Source organism: Gekko japonicus, unplaced genomic scaffold, assembly GCF_001447785.1.
Source record: "Gekko japonicus isolate JY-2015 unplaced genomic scaffold, Gekko_japonicus_V1.1 scaffold711, whole genome shotgun sequence".
Lineage (NCBI taxonomy): Eukaryota > Metazoa > Chordata > Lepidosauria > Squamata > Gekkonidae > Gekko > Gekko japonicus.
The window spans coordinates 831,341-851,033 of NW_015165849.1; the positions used below are offsets into that span (position 1 = coordinate 831,341).

General features: G+C 46.2%; 1 protein-coding gene across 2 annotated transcripts in view; it reads right to left on the minus strand.

The window, feature by feature from the left end:
* Positions 1 to 19,693, minus strand: part of KCTD15 (potassium channel tetramerization domain containing 15) — a 73,610-nt gene that overhangs the window by 52,561 nt on the left and 1,356 nt on the right. For both annotated transcript variants that reach the window (XM_015411094.1, XM_015411093.1), the window contains exon 2: positions 14,476 to 14,654. In XM_015411094.1, the coding sequence (XP_015266580.1) occupies positions 14,476 to 14,639 (164 nt within the window). In that variant the 5' untranslated portion in view covers positions 14,640 to 14,654. The remainder of the gene's footprint in view (positions 1 to 14,475; positions 14,655 to 19,693) is intronic.

Here is a 19,693-nt window from a genome sequence, read left to right on the forward strand (position 1 = left end):
CCCGACAAAATGTATAAAACATCCTGTTTTATAACTGCACTGTGGCTCCTGATCCAGCAGGGTCCCTGTGCTCTTTTATGTTTCAGTAACACAAATTCAGGATGTAAATTCTGAGTCTGAGTGAACACTGTTCCTAGACAACAAATTCCCCCAAAGAATATCTCCATGTTCCTTCACTTCCCTAAGGGTCCAGCTCTGGAGGATGAAGACAGTGTAAGGGGCTCTCAGTTCCCATCACAGAAGGACCCAGTGGTGCTCAGCACCTGGATGGATTTGGTCATTGCTCATGTGCTAGGAAACTGTAACTCAGACAGAACGCTCCTGTCTGCTTCTATAACCATTGCTGTGGTGCTAGAGACAATTCCTCTCCTCTTTCAGCCAAGAGGTCCAATGTGCCACACACCGGTTCGTTTTCCGCTGTCTACCTATGAACTCCATGACTGTACCTACCAAAATTGTATTTATATCATTATCTCCTCCCAAATATAGTTTAGTGTGTGCACAGGGAGGGAGAGAATATTCAGCAACTTCACAAAACTACGCTCCCTAAAATTATCTGGGAGAACACCAGACAGTTAAACTGATATCAAATCAATTGCCGTTTACAACACAGACACAGCCTTTGAGACAAGTGTGAATTTGGAACAAACAGTCACCCACAGAGCTTCCACTAAAGCCAGAATGCCATGTTTCAGCTGCTGCATGGCTGCTGAACCGATCATCTGGCCCTGTGGCTGAGCCAGCACTGTGTGGTTGTTAGAGCGTCAGAGCAGGAGCTGGGAGACTCAGGTCTGAATCCATGCTCTGCCTTAGAAGCTTTTTGGGTGACTGTGGGCCTCTCACTCACTTTCAGCCTAACCATCCTCACAAGGTTGTTGTGAGGATAAAATGGAGAAGAAGAGAACAGTGTAAGCTGCTCTGGATCCCCCACTGGGGGGACAGCTGGGACATAAATGAAATAAACAAATACTAAGAGGTGATATGGTCATCTTCAAGTACTTGAAGGGCTGTCATCTAGAGGGTGGTGCGGAGTTGTTTTCTGTTGCCCCAGAAGGTCAGACCAGAACCAACGGGTTTAAATTAAATCAGAAGAGTTTTCGGCTAAACATCAGGAAGAACTTCCTGACCCAGCAGTTCCTCAGTGGAACAGGCTTCCTTGGGAGGTGGTGGGCTCTCCTTCTTTGGAGATTTTTAAGCAGAGGCTAGATGGCCATCTGACAGCAATGCAAATTCTATGAACTTAGGCAGACCATGAGAGGGAGGGCAGGAAGGGTTGCCTCAGTGCTTAGTTCTTGTGGCCCTTTTTTACATGCTGAGGGAAATGCTGATTGCCACTTTGGGGTCAGGAAGCAATCCTGGAGGTTTTTTGTCATCTTCTGGGTGTGGAACAGTGGCCACTATGGGTGTGGAGGGGGAGGTATTTGTGAATTTCCTGTATTGTGCAGGGAGTTGGACTAGATGACCCTGGAGGTCCCTTCCAGCTCTATGATTCTATGAAATACATTTAGCAATACAAAACATACCACAAGGCATCATCACATTACTGGGAAACTTTGCTGCCTTTCCCAAGACTCACTGGGTTGGATCCCACAGATCTGTTTGGCTACTGGGGGGGGGGGGGGGACCTCCAGGGTGGCTACTTCCACCAGAGGAAAGATCTTCGGTTAGTGGTATGAATCTGTGGGATCCAGCCCAGTGAGATCACATTAGGAAATTATCAGCCAGCATCTTCATGTCTTTATCTAAATCCAGAGTTCAGTCACCGAAGCACATTTGGACTGCGGGTCCAGTTAGGCCAACCTCAGAAGCTATCATGACCTTTGAAAAGGGCACCTCTAATGATTACACAGTCAGAGACCCTTTCATCCAAACAAAAGAAATTGGAACATTTTAAGTTTTTTAAAATCCTGGCCAAATGAGCAGTGTGATGGAAGTGAAAGAATTTTTCTCCCTCTGTTTTTCTCCCAGAAATGGGTGCCCAGGCACCCAATGAAGGCGAATGGCAGCAGATTTAGAGCACGTAAGAAAGTACTTCTTCAACCAATATCTGACAAATTTTCTGCTGTGACACAGAGTGACAGCCACTGCCTTAGGTGGCTTTAATACAGGAGGAGGCAAATTCATGGAGAAGGAAACACCCACCAATTGCTCTTTGTCATTAGCCACGATAGTGAAACAGAACCTCCTCGTTCAGAGTCAACGTACCTCCAGATATCAGAAGCTAGATACAAATAACCTGAGGGAAACTGTGGTTTTCCTCATCATGTGTTTCAGAGCCAGTGTAGAGATTAACATGTCGGACTAGGACCCTGGAGACCCAGGTTTAAATCTCTGCTCTCCATATGGCTTCCTGGGTGTCCTTAGCCAGCCATTCTCTTTCAGCCAAACCTACCTCACAGGCTTGCTGTAATTATCCATTTATACACTTTATCCTGCCCTTCCTCCAAGGAGCTCAGAGCAGCAGTATATTGGCCTCCCCTCCTCACACAACGACCCAGTGAGGCAGGTTAGACTCAGAGAGTGACTGACCCAAGGTCAACCCGACAGCATCCATGCCAGAGTTGGGATTTGAAACTGAGTGAACCTACATACTCTCCAAATGGAACAGGAGAGAACCAGCAATCCCACCCTCACCCCCCCCTTGGAGGCCCTTGGAGGATGGCTGGGATAAGATTGTCAGAAATATCTTGGCACTTCCCAGAAACTCCTGAATGACGGCTGATGAAAGGCGGCTGCTTAGTTTCTGACACATTAACAGTACGGAAATTATATCTCAGCAGTATAACCAGGCCACTGTCCCTCTCAACATCCCTGTATGTACCCTCCATGTCCCACAGTGTATGCTCAGGAAAGGATCTGTGCACATCAAAACCAGATCGGTGGAGACCCAACGATCTAGAGTCTAGTCCTCGTCACTTTTACAGTAATTTCGGGACAGGATTCCCACTGAAGTACACCTCATCTTCATCTGCTGACACCGCCTCTAGGAATAAGCCAGTATAGTGGGAGGGCTTCTGGAGTTCTGATGACCTTCTGACACCTGATGACACTTTGGTTTTGGCCACTGTGGGACACAGACTGTTGGACTGGGTGGGCCATTGGCCTGATCCAGCATGGCTTCTCTTATGTTCTTATGATCATCACCTCAGGTGGATTTAAGAAGGGACTGGGCAAACTTATGGATGCTTGGTCACTTTCAGCTTAACCTAACTCAGGGCATTGTTGTGAGGATAAAATGGAGAAGGGGAGACTTTCAAAAGCTGCTGGGGGTCCCGACTGAGGGGAAAAAAGTGTATAAATCAAGTAATTAAGTTAATAAATACCAGCCTGTTACGTATACTGCAACAGCTATCAGAAAACCCTATCCCTGTATGGTTGAACACTTTGCTTGCAAACCTCCTTTCTAATAACAGCCACAGTGGTTTGTTACTGCAGTTACCACGTCATCACCAATGTAGACCAGGGCCACCCCAAAAGCCATCAGGGTGATGTGCAATGAGCTAGCAGAGGCCCTGCCCCTTTCCTCCTTGGGAGCTTATACCCCCCAGTGGTACTGACACTGCAGCTCACAGACAGCCACATTCACAGTTATCTCCAACCATAAGAGCCACATGACGCCAGGATGCCTGTATGAACCAGACCGCCAAGGCATCTGGAGGAGATCAAGCTGGTTGCGGAGAAAGACAAGGAAATACAACCATCACAACTGTGGCCAGCTTGCTCATTTCCTGGGTGGCTGCCATGGAGGTGGTCGTTCTTTTATTTTCTCTTCTTTGTGGCCAGCTTGCTCTTCTCATGGCTACTGCCCAGGTGCTGGGATGAAAGTGCAGAGGCTTTGGAGAAAGTGCAGAGGCTTTGGGAATGGTTGGGAAGGACAGGTCCTTGATGTCCATCCCTTGCATAAGGCCTGCTGATCAGGGAGGCTCAGAGCCTACCCATTCATTCTCCAGTCTCTCTGGCAGCAGCACAATGGCCTTCCTCACTTTCCTGGGACATGAGTTGGGTATGAGGCTGCCAAGCGTCCTGTCTGAGTGGGAAATTGCCTGCTCCCACTTCCTGTTCTCCACTGCTGCTTGTTGCGGTGGAGGAGGAAAAAACTGAAGGGGGTGTCACCCACATGAGGATGTCACTTCTGGGGCAGTGGCAGCTCTAGGAACTTCCAGAAACCCTATGATAAAAGCATAAAGTTTCTGGCTCTTCCTTGAGCTATCGCCATCACTTCCAGATATTCCCCAGAAGTGATGTTCTTGTGTCGGTGATGCCGCCCACCCCCATCATGTCCCTACACCCTTACTCTCGTGCTGGTTACGAGGTTCGTTCTGGCAATCCTTGTTGGGTACCACATTGTAGAACAGTGCTCAGAGGGGCTACAGGGGACAAGTCAAAGAGCAACATGTGGCTCCTGTGCCACCAATTGTGTGTCACCATTATAGGTGATGCAGCGGTATGCTAAGGGCTTCCACAGGACACTGATGTTCAAAGTAGAGGTGCTAATTTTTAATAATGGAGCAACCGTTTTAAACTACTCCCCCAGTTTTTATGTAACATCAACACCATATACATACCCTGACATAGTACCAGCACCGCTACTGCTTTTTTGTTAAGTATCCTTATAGATTTTAATGTGGCTCTGGAGTCAATCTCATACACAGATAATTAGCAGTAAGGCCAACATGGCAAATTGTGTGTTCTACAGGCACGGGCGATCCTGGAATGCACAGGTAACTGCTTTGCCTGATTTCCAACCAGGGTTGCCAGGTGAGGCTGACAAGTGGGCGGGGGAATTACCAGGAGCCTCCAGGAGAGGGGAGGAAGGGTCCAGGAGAGGGAACTCTGAAGTGAGTTGTGGGTGAGCTGCCATTGCATTTAAAGGGATCATGTTCCTTTTAAATGCTTTCCCTCCATTGGAAATAATGGAGGATAGGGGTATCTTCTTTTTGGGCTCATAGAATTGGACCCCCCTGTCCAATCTTTTTGAAACTTGGGGATTTTTTTGAGGAGAGGCACCAGCTGCTATGCTGAAAATCTGGTGCCTCTACCTCAAATAACATCCCCCCCCCAGAGCCCCAGATACCTGCAGATCAATTCTCCATTATACCCTATGGGGATTGGCAACCCTATTTCCAAATCTTGGAAAATTTCTGGATGTTTATACGCTCACAATAAATGAATCCTTATTGCTTTAAATTCCTAATTCACAAGGGGACCAGCACATGAAAACCCTGAGAAGAGACAGGCACATTTGGTTGCAATCTTGTGGGTTTCCCCACTTCCAAACAACTTGTAACCCTCCCAATTTAATGCCGGATGGGCAACGGATGATGAAGCAGCCGCATCACGTGGACCTGATTCATAAGCCTTCGAACCCTGTGAGTCGCACTCTGACATGACAGCAAAACCCTGCTTTGAGGTGAGCAGGAAACCATAATAAACACTCACCACTACGGCGTCACGGGCTGGACATTCATTGGACATTTGCAACTCAAAAAACTGGGCCCACAGAGAAGGGGGGGGGGAGCACAGTGTGATCTAACGTCCTAGAGAATATATATTTTAACACACACCCCCCTCGATACCCTTGCCTGACCTTTGTTCAGCCAGAACACAGTCCACATAATACATGGGGATGTGACCTGCTCCCCTTTCCTCCACAGTCTGTGTTTGAATCAAACAAGAAAAGAATTGCATGTTTGTTGTGAATGCTGAACTAGAATCCTCTGAATTTTGTAATGAAGAGCTGTGCGGTCCTTCAGAGAGCAGCAAATTCATGCAGCAGAAACCTTCGCGAGCAGGAGTCCAAGAGGCTCATGAAAGCTTTTCTACAAATAAATCTGCTCCTCTTTAAGACACCTCGAGGCTCTTGCTTACTTTTGGCTGCCAGAGACGGACACGCCTGCCCCTTGGGGAGTCTGTCTCAACTTAGTACAGACTGCGAGTCCCTTGCCTAGCCTACATTGCAGGGCTCAGCTAAGAAGGCCATGATGGCCCCTCCCCCCCACCAAGGGCAGGCATTTCTCAGTCCCACATTCTCCTTGCATTTTGCCATTCAAATTATATTTATGTTTTTGCATGAAACAAGGCAAGGGCTTGTCACTGGCCTGCCTTTTATACCTTATGAGACACTAACCATGCCCTCCTAAGCAGAGTTCTCCCCTTCTAACCCCAAGAGATGTAGCTTAGGAAGGCACTTAGTGGAAGGGCTGACAAACTGGACCACAATCAGATCCGGCCTCGTAACAAATGAGTTCGACACCTCAGGTAGGGTATTGTTTTTATATCCCCTCTTTTTTTACTCGTAGCTGAGGAGGGACATTCAACGATGCTCCTGCATACTTGAAGACTCACAAATTTTATTTTTGCATCAACATTCATAAGTCGTGGTTTGTTGTTTTACTGGCTTTTTTCTTTTTTTAAAAAAAAGCAACCATGTTTTTTTCATTGTAAGCCGTCTCAAGCAAGATTCTGAGGGGGTGACACTCAATGTCCCCAATAAATAAATAAATAGCTGATTTCATCAGATGCACTGAAGTGATGCATCTAAGGAAGTGAGGTCTGACTCATGAAAGCTCATGCTGGAATAAATGCTGTTAGCCCTTAAGGTGCAACCAGACTGTTTTCATGTTGCATACTTGGTGGGCCGACAGTGGATTCAAGGTGAAGAATCAGATATAAGCCGAATAAATACACTTGGTGGGTAGGCGTCTCAAAGATGTTGCAATGGCCGAGCTGCCAAAGCCTGTCCCACCTGACGGTGTAAGAGGCAACTGATGCCCCCCCACCACCACCAGAAGAGCACTGGGAGTCTGCAAACAGAAATCCACAGGGAATCAGGGTTTGTCCCCTTTGAAATTTACGTATTTATTTCAAGAATTTCTACGTTGTCTTTCCAGAGAATCTGCTCCCTGGCATCTTACAAAGTAAAACAGAATAAAAACATGATAGAAGTAATTAACAATTAAAACCCCAGCAGCCAGTATTAAAAAACCAAGCCAAGCATGAGCATAAAAATAGCATAAAAACGAGTCTCTTGAGACCGTTCTCAGGCTGGAAGCAGCCTGCAAAAATGATTTTAAAAGGGACCACATCACAATTCTCCTCTCACAAACGTCCCCCACGCTGAACACAAAAGCTTCCTTGGTCTTGGGCAGGACTCCGATGAACTCCTTCATCCTTAAGTCACTCTCTGTTGGGTCCCCAGTGCTGTTACTTTATATGAGTGCTGTGATGTCACAGCTTCATGAGCCAATGATGTTCCAGGACTTATGCTGCTGTTCCAGAGCCTAGCTTCAGGGTACTGGATGTTCCGGACAAGAGACCTGCACAAGGAGCTCTTTGACCAATGAGAGGTGGACTGAGCAGGGTGGGTAAAATGCGGGGCCACTCCAGAGTCCTTTGTCCAGATGACTTTAGCAAGCGAGCCAAGTGATGTACAAAATACCAGCCTGATAGGGAAGTTTTTGCAAACTAATACTGTATCTGTTTCTTTCAATCGAGGGCAGCAAGAAAACTATATAAGATTAGTAGAGACAGTGAGGACCCTTTGTTCAAAGGATCCACTGGAGCTGTGCTCAGGGGACAGCATTGGCCTTCCAAAGTGCTTAACAAAGGGCTGCTCTCTACCCAGTGGCAAGTCTGCTACTGTCCTTTATTGTGGAGTTGAATCTTGCAAAAGAAGAAGAGGAGGAGGACGAGGAGATTGGTTTTATACCCTGCCTTTCACTCGGAGTCTCAGAGCGGCTTACAAACTCCTTTCCCTTCCCCTCCCCACGACAGACACCCTGTGAGGTAGGTGGGGCTGAGAGAGCTCTTTCGAGAACTGCTCTTTGAGAGAACAGCTCTGAAAGAGCTATGGCTCACCGAAGGTCATCCAGCAGCTGCAAGTGGAGGGGTGGGGAATCAAACCCGTTTCTCCCAGATTAGAGTCTGTGTACTTAACCACTACACCAAACTGGCACCAAACCATTCCTGCAGGAGAGGAGGTTTCCTCTGTCAAGGGAAGGCTCCTTCCATTGGGGGAAAGCAACTGAGGAACAGGACCTTTGGATTCAACCCAATGTATGGAGTTTTAAAATCTGAAAAAATTGGGGGGTGGAGGAAACAACCTTCCATGCTCTTCAATTCTTTCAGAGATTATGAGACTAGCCACCTTTAAAGGAATTAACAAACGATCAATAAGATAGAAGAGAGCAGTTGCCTTAGGTTGAGAAGATTATTCGTGAGGGGAAGATACAGAAAACGGAACACACTGAAGTGAGAGGGAAACACGAGGAAAACATTTGCAACGGAGGGTATGTGTATAAAGTGGCCTGTTTTAGGGGAAACACTCTTAAAATGGAGTATTATGTGCCAAGCCCAACTGTATGGCATTATAGAGTGATTGGGTATCACATACTTTTGACCCCAGGAATTATCCCTCTCATTCATTTTAAAAGAGTTTTCTAAACCGACAATATCGAATTTCAGTCTTTCAGTTAAAGGCAGGGGAAAAAAATTACTGGCAAAAAACTGGAGCGATCAGTTCCATGCATTTCTTTTCATGTTTTCTCCTCTCCTCCACTTTATCTTTATAAAATTCCTAAAACCGTTGGAAAGTACACAAGTAGAGCCTGCTGGATCAGACCACTCATCCATCTAATCCAGCATGCTATTTTACACAGTGATCAACTAGTTGCCCTGCAGGTCCAACAAACAGAGCATAGAGGCCAAGCCCCCCCCCCCCCGCTTCCCAGTATTAGCATTCAGAGGTCTGTAGCATCAGTAGACGGAAGCGATCTTCAGTAACCATGGCCAGTAGACACTAATGGACCTCTCCTCAATGAATCCATCTAACCCCCTTTCAAAGCTAGCTACGCTTTGCTCATGGCCATAACTGTCTCCACTCACAGTGAATTTCACAATTTAATTACTCATTGAGTACTTCCTTTTGTCTGTCCTGAACCTACTGCCCAATAACTTGATCAGGAGGCCCCTGACTTTTACTATTATGGGAGATGGAGAAAAAGCTCCCTCTATCTACTTTCCCCACCCCATGCATAACTTGATAAACCTCTTACCATGTCTCCCTTAGCCAGATCACAAGAAGGCAGATCATGAGAGGGAGGGCAGGAAGGGTTGCATCAGTGCTTACTTTTTGTGGCCCTTTTGTACATGCCCAGGGAACTGCTGATCGCCACTTTGGGGTCAGGAAGCAATTTTTCTCATGGCCAGTTTGGCCAGGGATCCTGGAGGTTTTTTTTTTTTGCCATCTTCTGGGCATGGAGCAAGTGTCAATGTGTGTGTGTGTGTGGGGGGGAGGTATTTGTGAATTTACTGCATTGTGCAGGGGGTTGGACTAGATGACCCTTCCAACTCTGTGATTCTATCTTTTTCTAGACTAGGTCCCAATCTCTACAGCCTTTCCCCTTAGGAAATGTGCTCCAAGCTGGGAGGTAGCAAAGGCCGAATGAGAGTAACTGGCACCATGGTCACCAAACAAGTTGGCAAGTGGGGATTTGAACCCATATGCCTGAGACCCTAAACACTATACTACATTACTCCACAGATGTAAGCCCTGCTGTCTCTTCAGTTGAACACACCAGACAGAGCGGGCACAGGATTGCAACACTGGGTTGCAGGCACATGATTATTCACTTATGAGCAAGTGCCACTGAACTCAGTGAGACTTCTATATAACCCTAAATGGTCTCAGGAAGCACATTCCCAATTCTGCGGGCAGAAGTCACTGCAAGGAAGAAAGCAAGGATGTAAAGAGTGCAAGAGAAGGGTAGGGTAGTTAGAAGGGGGGAGAATCTGTGGATCAAGTCCAGCCCGAATGAAGCCAAGCTGCACGTTGCATCATATCTTTTTTGGTTCTTGTTTCCTGACCGGAATCTGTGTATTAATGTTCTACTTCTTGTTGTCCCCCACCTTGGGTCCCAACTGACTGGGGAGAAAAAGGCAGATTTATAAATACTTTAAATAAAACAGAAGAAGAGTAGGTTTTTATACCCTGCTTTTCACTACCTTGTGTGTGTCTTTTGCCGTCAAGTCACAGCTGACTTATGGTGACCACACAGGGCTTTCAAGACAAGAGATGTTCAGAGAGGTGGTTTGCCATTGCCTGCCTGCGTATCACAACCCTGGTATTCTTTGGAGGTCTCTGACCCAAATACTAACCCGGGCTGACCCTGCTTAGCTTCTGAGATCTGATGAGATCAGGCTGGCCTGGGCTATCCACATCAGGTTTTTCCTGTACCTTAAGAAGTCTCAAAGCAGCTTACAATCACCTTTCCCTTTTTCTCCCCACCACAGGGACCTTGTGAGGTAGGTGGGGCCGAGAGAGTTCTGAGAGAACTGTGACTGGCCCAAGGTCACCCCAGCAGGCTTCATGTGGAGGAGGGGGAAATAAAACCCGGTTCCCCAAATTAGAGCGCACAGCTCTTAAACACTACATCACGCTGGCTTGCAAATAAAATAAATATTGGTCGTAGAGCCAAGAAAACCTGGACACAGTGGAGAGAGAGGTTTCAGGGGAGAATAAGGAGAAGAAAGGGCCGTGAGCCCTGGCCTAACAACTCTCCTCTGTATTCATTTTATGGGGCAAATACAGGACTGGGAAACATGTGTAGTTCTGCCGTGACAACCCTGTCTCACAAGCTCCTTGATCGATGTGGTCTCCCGATTCCCTCAATGTTTGTGTTTCTCTCCTGCCATCCTCTTTCAGGGGCTCTCTTTGAACTCGATTCTTCAACTGAGCTCCCCCCCCCCACGATTAAACTGAGGAATTCTGTCTTCTCAATTTCAGACTTGCTGTTTTTTAAAAAATAACTCCAGGATGGGGGGATACTTTTAGTACCACCAGTTGTGATTTCTTTCTGTTGTTCTTTGACTCATGAAACAGATGTTTGGAATGGCAGCTCTGCCTTTGTAGCTGCTTTGCAACCAGCTACCTTTCCCCCATTTTGCTTTCCTGTGTGCTCTAAAGGCTTCTGGGAAATGTCCCCGGGGCATACTCAGCTCTGGCAGAGTGCTGGGCAGGCCGCTGGGGCCCCACCACTGTCCTGTGTGAACTGACAGTGTGCCCCAGACTGCCCTCAACACTCCCTCATAAGGCTGTATTTTGGAGGGAAGGATCAGGTACAGAGGACACGGGTCATGCTATCTTTCTGAGATGTTTGCCTGCCCTGGGAAGGATTCCTGAAGAACAGTTTGAAGACCACTGCCGTAAGACATGGTTGCTACTTTAGAAGTCTTTTTGTGCACTGAACATAGCCCTTTTCCGTAAGTCCTAAATCAACACCATTCAAAATACACATCTTTTTATCCGGGGAGGGGAGTGTTTAACCTTGCTACCCTACTCTGAAAAAAACTTTCACATGTTTTAGCCTGAGATATATAGTCATACCCCAAGCCAAATTCGAATGCATATTGGGGTAGAAAATATCCCACAATGCTTTGTGGTGGCAGAAGACATTGCATTTCACAATGCAGGGGGGGAAACTGCATTAATTAAAAACATTAAAAATTGCCAATTTTATGTGCATTTTTATACCCCAGGAACACATCTATCTGAGGTGAGGTTATCAGGAATGGTCATCAGGTTATCATGAGGGGCTGTTTCTCTCTAAAGCACTTTAAAATGCTTCCCTGGAGCAATGTTTTCATGGGAGGTGGGGCAGAGGAACCTTATGGGGTACTTTTTAATCCCAAATACAATTGATGAGCTAAAGCATAAAAGCACCTAAAATGCAAAATACCGTACTTAGCCCAAAGGAAGATGAACCTGAATATAAGATGACCCCTCCTTTAAAATGTTATACAAACACACACACATTATTACTTGACATAAGTGTAACTTGCATGCAAATGTAAGACAACTACCTCTTTTTTATGGCATACCTGTGAGAAAACCTAGTTTTGTATTTGAGTGAAAACTGTAAGTAGATTTCTGAGGTTCTTTTGTACCCCAGTTGCATTTTTTTTGTTTACAGAATGAAAACTGTAGTTGGTAAATGGCTGTGAGTGTAAGTAAGCAGCTCTCCAATGTTTGGAGGCTGCTACCTACACGTTTGAAAACAATGTCCTACAAGTATGAAGCATAAAAAGTCCAATTTGGGAAGAAATTTAGCCAGTACTTCGCCAACTTAATAGTATAAAAGATCAAGCTAAATTATTCCAATTATTTATCGATTTATACATTTGTATCCTGCCGTCTCCCCTCTTCCCAGGTGCACAGGAGCCTGAGGGAGCTAAATTCCATCAATTTGATCACAGTGCTTGACTAGGATCTAAGAGGCCTCGGTTCAGATCCTCACTCTGCCAGAAAAGCTCAATGGATGACTTTGTGCCAGTCACTGTCTCTCTTAGCCCAGCCTATCTCACATGGTTGTTATGGGGAGGATAATGTAAGAACGATGTTGTAAGCTGCTTTGGGTCATTGATGAGGGAAAAAGCGGGGTATAAGTATCAAAAATAAACCCTTTCAGGCAGTCCTGCTGGTGCAGAAATCCTGACTTTCTTCTGAACAAAACTACTGGTCTTATGCGGATCTTCTACACTTGGGGGGGGGGGAAATCATTTCCTGCAGAATTAAAGGAGGCTCCTTGTATTTCCCCCCAATCCTATCCCAACCTTCTCAAGACATGCTGGCCTCAGAACAACCTTATGAGCAAGGCAAGCCTGAAAGACAGGAACTCACCAAAGCCCCTGCACTGACCATAGCAGACATTATTATATGAGCAGGAAGCATCAAAGTTCCCTGCATCAAACTGTAACAAAGGAATGCTGTACATGCGCCTTTGAACACCCATGGAAATACCCATGGAAAACCTGGCCAATTGTATTTCCCAGACATGTATAGCTGAGAGTTCAAAGATGCATGTACGTGCGCACATGACTTGCACTAGTTATAAGGCTGCTGTGAAAAACACTCATGTACCCTGAGTATTCTCGAAGCAATCATGTTTGCAACTGGCTGTCTGCCGGCTAAGATTCCCAGAGCCAAACCCATCACTCTAATCACTGGGGGCTGCTTCACACATTAGGCAGGAACCAGAGCTGCAACCAACCCCGGATCTCTGCTGAGTACACTTATATGGTTTATGTGTTTGCAAATATACATTTGTCTCATTCACACATGGAATGTTTAGGTACACACTTGAAAAGTCTTTGCTGTAGGCTTGGAACCGCAATGTGTGAAGTGACGTCTCTGAGGGCGTTAGCTCAGCAAACCTGAAATCCACTGTCACGCTTCGGCTGAATACAGCCAGTTAAAATGGGTGGGATTTTTTTTTCAGTGGCACAACACTGGCCCCTTTCACTGGGATTTGTGCAAGATAATTTCCCAGTGGGATTTTGCCCTAAATTTGGGTGCCCGAATTTGAGACCTGCCAGGACCCCATTTGCATGCTTTGCATGCATAGCTTCACAGGGCAACCCTAAACTGAGTTATGACGGAATAAGAAGGGTGTCACTTTGGTCAGGATTACGCTATCATGGACCTATAAGCCTTTGTCTCATTCCAAAGTGTACACCAAACAGTGACTATGCAGTGCATGGGTACCACTCTTCCCGTCCTGACATACCTGACAATACCATTTTCTGATGCGCCTGCTGGTAAATCCCTTCCCTTCAACCATCACAAAGCTTAATCAGAGCATAGCCTGAGAATACCCTATTGCAAAAGATCTCAGCATCTTTGCAATACAAACACCCCAAGCACTACACATATCTGCAATCTGCACTGGCTCCCATGCCCCCAAACCCATAGGGATGGTAAAGAATTACCCTATCGATAGACACACATACAGACAGGCACTAACTTATTCATGAACACTTCCCTGTGCAACACATTCATTTGGAAAACTGATTCATTCTTGGACATTTCCATTCATCCTATGCTGAGGCAAAGATTCTGGCCCTCATCAGCACACACACACTCACAAGAATCAGGACTAGACAGACAGTGCAGTGGAGAAATCTGCTGAATACAACAGACGTGGCAATCCAAAACAAGTTTCTTTGAGTACACATATTACCCCCCTCCCCCCCGCAGATTTTACCACCAAGGCAGGCATGACTGCAAACAAAACTGTCTTGGAATCAAGCCGCATGGAAATGCATCAGATTTCACAATAAAGGTGACTGAGACAACAGGGAGTGATTCTCACTGGACAACTCTGCTAAAAAAGGAATGGCTGGCCCTGCAAGAGGTTTCTTGGGGCTGCTGGCATGCCCAAGTTAAAAACCAGGCTTTAAAGAAAAAAATATCTTTAGCTTTCAGATAATGTCCTCAACAGGTGCTTTCAACGCAGCATAGTTTAGAAAAAAAAGTGAAGGGGGAAAAATCAGAGAGCTGGTCTGAAAATCCCAAGGATGCTTTGCAGTTCCCTTCCCCATAACCTCAAAAGCTGAATTATGATTACCCAACTGCCCTTCAGGTATCAAGTCTATCCCCATGCAATGAAAAGGTATTGGCAGAAAATGTAGCCGCCTTACCTGGAATCTGGGTACTTTGTCAGTGTTGCCAAACTGCTGGTATACATGTGTCCGCCTACATCAATGTGCACAGGAGCATTGGATTTGGTCAGCTGAGCTGGGAGAGGAATTCCTTGGGCAGCCAGGGGAGAAACTGGAGACCGTGTTAAAGACAGCCGGGACATAGCTCTTCCTTCCTCCTGGAGAGAGGAGGGGAAAAAAAGAACACGTTTTTTCTCTCTCAAATGCAGCTGTGCATTACCTTGATTCCACAGCGTGATCACAGATCTAATAAGATCATTTTTGCATCTGCCTGATCACATATTCAGCTAACAAATTATTGCCACCTCTGTAATTAAGTGTATTTGCATCATACTCTTCAGAGAACCAGAGGCGAAGAAAAAGATGCTTATTAGCAATAAGAAATCAAGGGGAAAAAAATCTTTTTCAAGGTGTCAGCCTCAAGGGGCATAAAACAAACTGCAAAATTCTAATTAAAGGTCGCGGGCTTATGTGTTAGATGTGAAATATCCCCTGACAAACGAATAACCAATTTGTGAATTGGGATTCAGGGTTTTTTGCAAGTTTGTCTCAGTAACGAGACACCTCTAAATTAGTGACTTCCTCAGTACCTAAGGCACTTCATTTAGACATGTAGTAAAATTCGTAACAAACTTAAAACTATTTTCTTTGGAGACTTTTTTGGAAAATAAATAAATACATGCGTAATAAGTGACACCCAGTTATTATCTAGACTATACTATTTGCGACAGAATAGAAGCATGAGAGTCCAACCACAATTTTTTTTAAACAGTGACCACCCTGTATATCATCTCAAATGACCCTGTAATCTCTTATGCCACCAAAAACATATATATTTCCACAACAATCCCAGTTATATTTAAATACTTTCCCAAGTCATGTTTAAATTCAAAGGAAGATCGGCACCAGCATCCTCATCAATTTGAAAACATTTAACAGAGCTCTGATAAAGGCAAGAACAAAAACACTTTGGCATACCCTCTGGTGCCCAGAGACTGGTGAGCATCAGTTTTTGAGCACCAACAAAGAACACACCCTCCAAACTGCAAAAAGACAATTCTGTAGCACAGACAGGTAACCAGCTGAAAATCCTGCCTGTTCCTGGAAGTGGCAAAGCAAAACCATCGCAGTTCTCGCCCCCTGAGTGCTGAAGGAAAACGTGCCAAACATCCTAGCTATTCAACGTTTCTGAAGGTAATTTAATTTTCTTGGTGTTTTGGGTTGCAGTGACTCCACAGAGCAACTCAGCACTGCTAAGTCTCACAGGCTCTTCCTATGCCACATTCCCACAACAAATAACTATTTCAACTACTTGGACCACGTTTCTTAGAATCAATACCTCCCTCCTTTTAAGTAACACCCCCCCCCAGATTGCTGCCACTAGTCCAAGCAAAACTATCCCGCCATTCAACAGACAAAATCCCTTAGAAAGCACTTCCCTCGCCCCTTCTGAAATACAGAGCAAAGAAAACGGAACGCGGTGATAAGAAAGGAGCAACTCTCTTTGTTGCTCTAGTAATACATCACCCCATTCTGAATCCACATGCTTTTAGATTTCTCTGGACACATGCAGAACAGACATCTACCCTGCGCAGAGACCCAAGGATCAGCACTGTCCCGCAACTTCAGCCACTTGACGGGAGATCAGCATTTTGACAATAGCACCACCTTCGAGGGGCAAGGATGAATTCTTTCGAATGCACGCAGGAGGAGCTCTGCTTTCTCCTCTCCCCAACAGGTCTCACTAGCAGCCACCCATCACAATTTCTGCTTTTTTCTTTTAAAGAAGAAATAATGATACATCTTAACCCCATTGTTTTCTGTTGCTTTTGCTTGTGAGTGCACATGAAACTAAGCACGGCTTCATTCTTATTCTTTTGCTTTGAAATCTTAACACACAGGGCACCATCAAAAACATCCACCCCCAATTTACAATCTTACAGTATCCGGGGCTAACAATCACTACAGCCAGGCAAAGAGCAGGGGTGCCAACCTGCCCCTGCTAAAGTCAGTAGCAGGACTCCCGCTGACTATAATGGAGCAGGATTACAGCCCTGGAGTTCTGGATCGATTTGTACAGACTCCAGATGCCTACAGATGTGGCTCACGTTTACCCACCAGCAGTTGCAAAGCCTATCACATGTCTCAGCCACAGTCCATTGATCTGGAAGAATGTCCCACGGTAGGGAGCTTACTTCCGGTCCCATCTGAACAGGAATGCAGCTTCACAATCCAGTCTCCAGGCACATTTACAAAGGAGTAAGCCTCCTTGTGTCCAAAGGGACTTACTTTTAAGTACTTCTAACCAGGATGGCAGCCACAGGTTCTTATTCACGATATTAATGCCAAAATAATTCATACCCCACTTGGGATCTCTCAACTCACCTCAGTGCATTTTTGACATCTCTCTCACATTTGGGATGCAGAAGTCAAAGACTCCACCGCCCAGAAAGTTGAGCAGATCTTAAGTCTAAATCTGGTCTGAATTATTAAAATGGGTAAAGGGATTCCAAACAAACCCCTCCTGGAAAACCCACCAGGTTTATGGTTTTGTCAAAGAAGAGCGATGCTGGGGTCTAAGCATGCAACCTGCACCTTCATTCTAAGTCAATCACTATGGTATTTTTTGTCAAGAACTACCTACACACTACAAAGAAAAACCTGGTCCTGCGTAAATAAATATTTCTTGTCTTGCCTAAATAAATATTTTATGCAACACAAAGTTAAGGAATGTCTTTTGGGGGGAGGTTGTGGGGGAAATCTACTCTTACTTTCAAAATCTTAGAAAGTAAACCCCAGTGAAGGCCTTTTTATAGTCATGAAAAAGCTGGAACAGGTCATCAAGACTCAATTTGTAAAAAATAAAATAATGCCCCCAACAAATGTAATGTACACTTCAGATCATCTGCATACAGTGTGCCTATGACACGAGTGTGTTGTGAGGCTATAGAGGGCACAGTCCACTGAAAGTTCCCCCACGCTAGCTCCACTACAACGGGGTGCCAGAGCACAGATTGGTTTCAGCGGGGCTGACGCAGGAGAACGCCCCAGCGACTCCAGCCACTGCAGAAGGGGGAGAAGGCAGGGAAACCAACATCTGGCTAAGTAAACCAACATGGCGTCCCAACCCAAGAGAGTGCCCATTCCAAAACTCTTTCTCCCTCTCTATGGCGGGTTGCCCGAAGCATCCCTCCCCAGGAACTCTGCACAAGCCGCTCGGCTCTCCCTGCCTTCTCTCTGCCGAGTGCGCCGCGCACTGCTTGTAAAAACTATTTGCCCATGGAAAGTGAAATAATCACCCTCCCATGCTCATTTACACACAAAATGATTTTGTGTCCCATTGAGCACACAGTTGTTCAGCACTCTAGGGGTGATTAAACTAGCTAGGCTGCTACAGCTTGAGATGATTTCTCCGAATGTTTTCTTCCCCCCCTCCCCCCCCTCCACAAAGCTGCTTCTTTGCTAAGCTGTTATTTTAACCATAAAAGGTAAACAGAAGGCAGTTGTAAGAGCTCCAATTCAACGGCAGGCCCAGGGCGATCACCCTCGGGCAGAGAATGCTGAAAGACTGCAGAATTTTCCAGCGTTGCCTCCCTTCCTCTCTCTCTCCCCCCCCCCTTCTGTGCAGCCTACAGGGATATCCTTCATTTCACACACCCTCCCCAGATGATATAATATGAAATCCTGCTATCCAAAAAAGAAAGGAAAAAAACTTCAAAAGTGCAAGAGAAGTTTGGGGTGGGTGAAGCTTTCCCTCCTGTGCACACAGCTGGGGCAGTCGTATCCCAAAGCGCTGATGATGCGGGGCCATGTGGGGGGGGGGGAGATACAGGCTGAAATCAGTTTGCAGAGACAAGGCTCCAGCAGGTCAGGGCCAGGGAGGTGAAAGGTCACCCGAAAGAAACAAGGAATCCGTCTGCGAGGGATTCAAAAACACGGAGGAGGAGGGGAAAGGCAGCATCTCTGGAGGAGGGACAAAGTTTAAAAGCGAGGCGCACAGGCACTTGAAGAGGGGGGAAAAACATATAAAAGCCTACAGATGGGAAGCACAGCTAATTAAGAATGTAAAAAGGCTTTTGTTGCCGAAGTTTTATTGTTGCCAGGAATTTAAAAAGAGAGAGAGAATTAATTGAAACTAATGCTGTTATTCACTTGGTGCTGCTTTAATTCCTTCATGCCCATTTAAGACATGGAATGGAAACGGCAAGCTTTAGAGACAGGGGCGGGCGGGTGGGTTTGAAGGGCATGGAGCCAGGGAAGGCTGCTGCTGTCCTTCCAGACAAGGGATGCCCCCTCCCCCAGCCTGCCCTCTCGCCTCTCCCTTTTGGGCAACCAGGTCCACCCCAAGGGATTGGGCAACCAGGTCCACCCCAGCAAGGAGTTCTTCCTCGCATGCCCCACTGAAACCACACAGCTCCCCTTTCTTGAGGGGTGGGTGGCAATGTTCCCTCTAAGCTGTGGAGTCTTGTGAGCAAAAATTCTACTTTGTGAGCTACTGGCTTTATAGTTGTGAGCGAGCGATTTGGCTACTGCATAAATTAGTTTGCTCTGGAGCCGTCCTTCATGAGCTAAGACAAAAATGTGTGAGCCGGAGGTTAAAAAACTGTGAGCTAGCTCACACTAACTCAGCTTAGAGGGAACACTGGTGGGTGGGGCTAAGCCAGAAATCTACCTGTTGGATTTCCTATACCCTTTACCAAAATCCCAGAGCAGATCCTGTTAGGGGCTCTGTCAACCAAGCTTCTGTCCTCTTGTAGGCCTTGGCAGAGGACTTGAATAGGAAGGACCCTGGCCTCTCTCTGCACACACCCCCTTCTCTGCCCTTCTCCATCCTCAAGAAACTTCTCAAGAACACACAGCGGCCAAGGGCCTTGCCTGTGTGGTCCTCCCTAGAAAAACACCAGAGTCAAAGCTCTGGACCACCCATCTTCTCCTCCTGTGCAAGGGATGCTCAGCTCTTGAGCACCCAGAACCTTTGAAAACCCAAAGGCCCAAGGGGTTACACAACTCTGCAGTGCAGGGCACTCTGAGGGCTCCTCCAATTGCTTCTGAAGAGCAAAGTAGGAGTGGGCCTCAAAACATTTCAGTGACCCATTCATCGAACCTGTTAGGCAACACGCTTGCATCCTCTGCCCATCTCTTGTGCATGTGCGCACACATTCGCACAGGCCCCTGCTGGCTAAAGTCCAAGGGGACT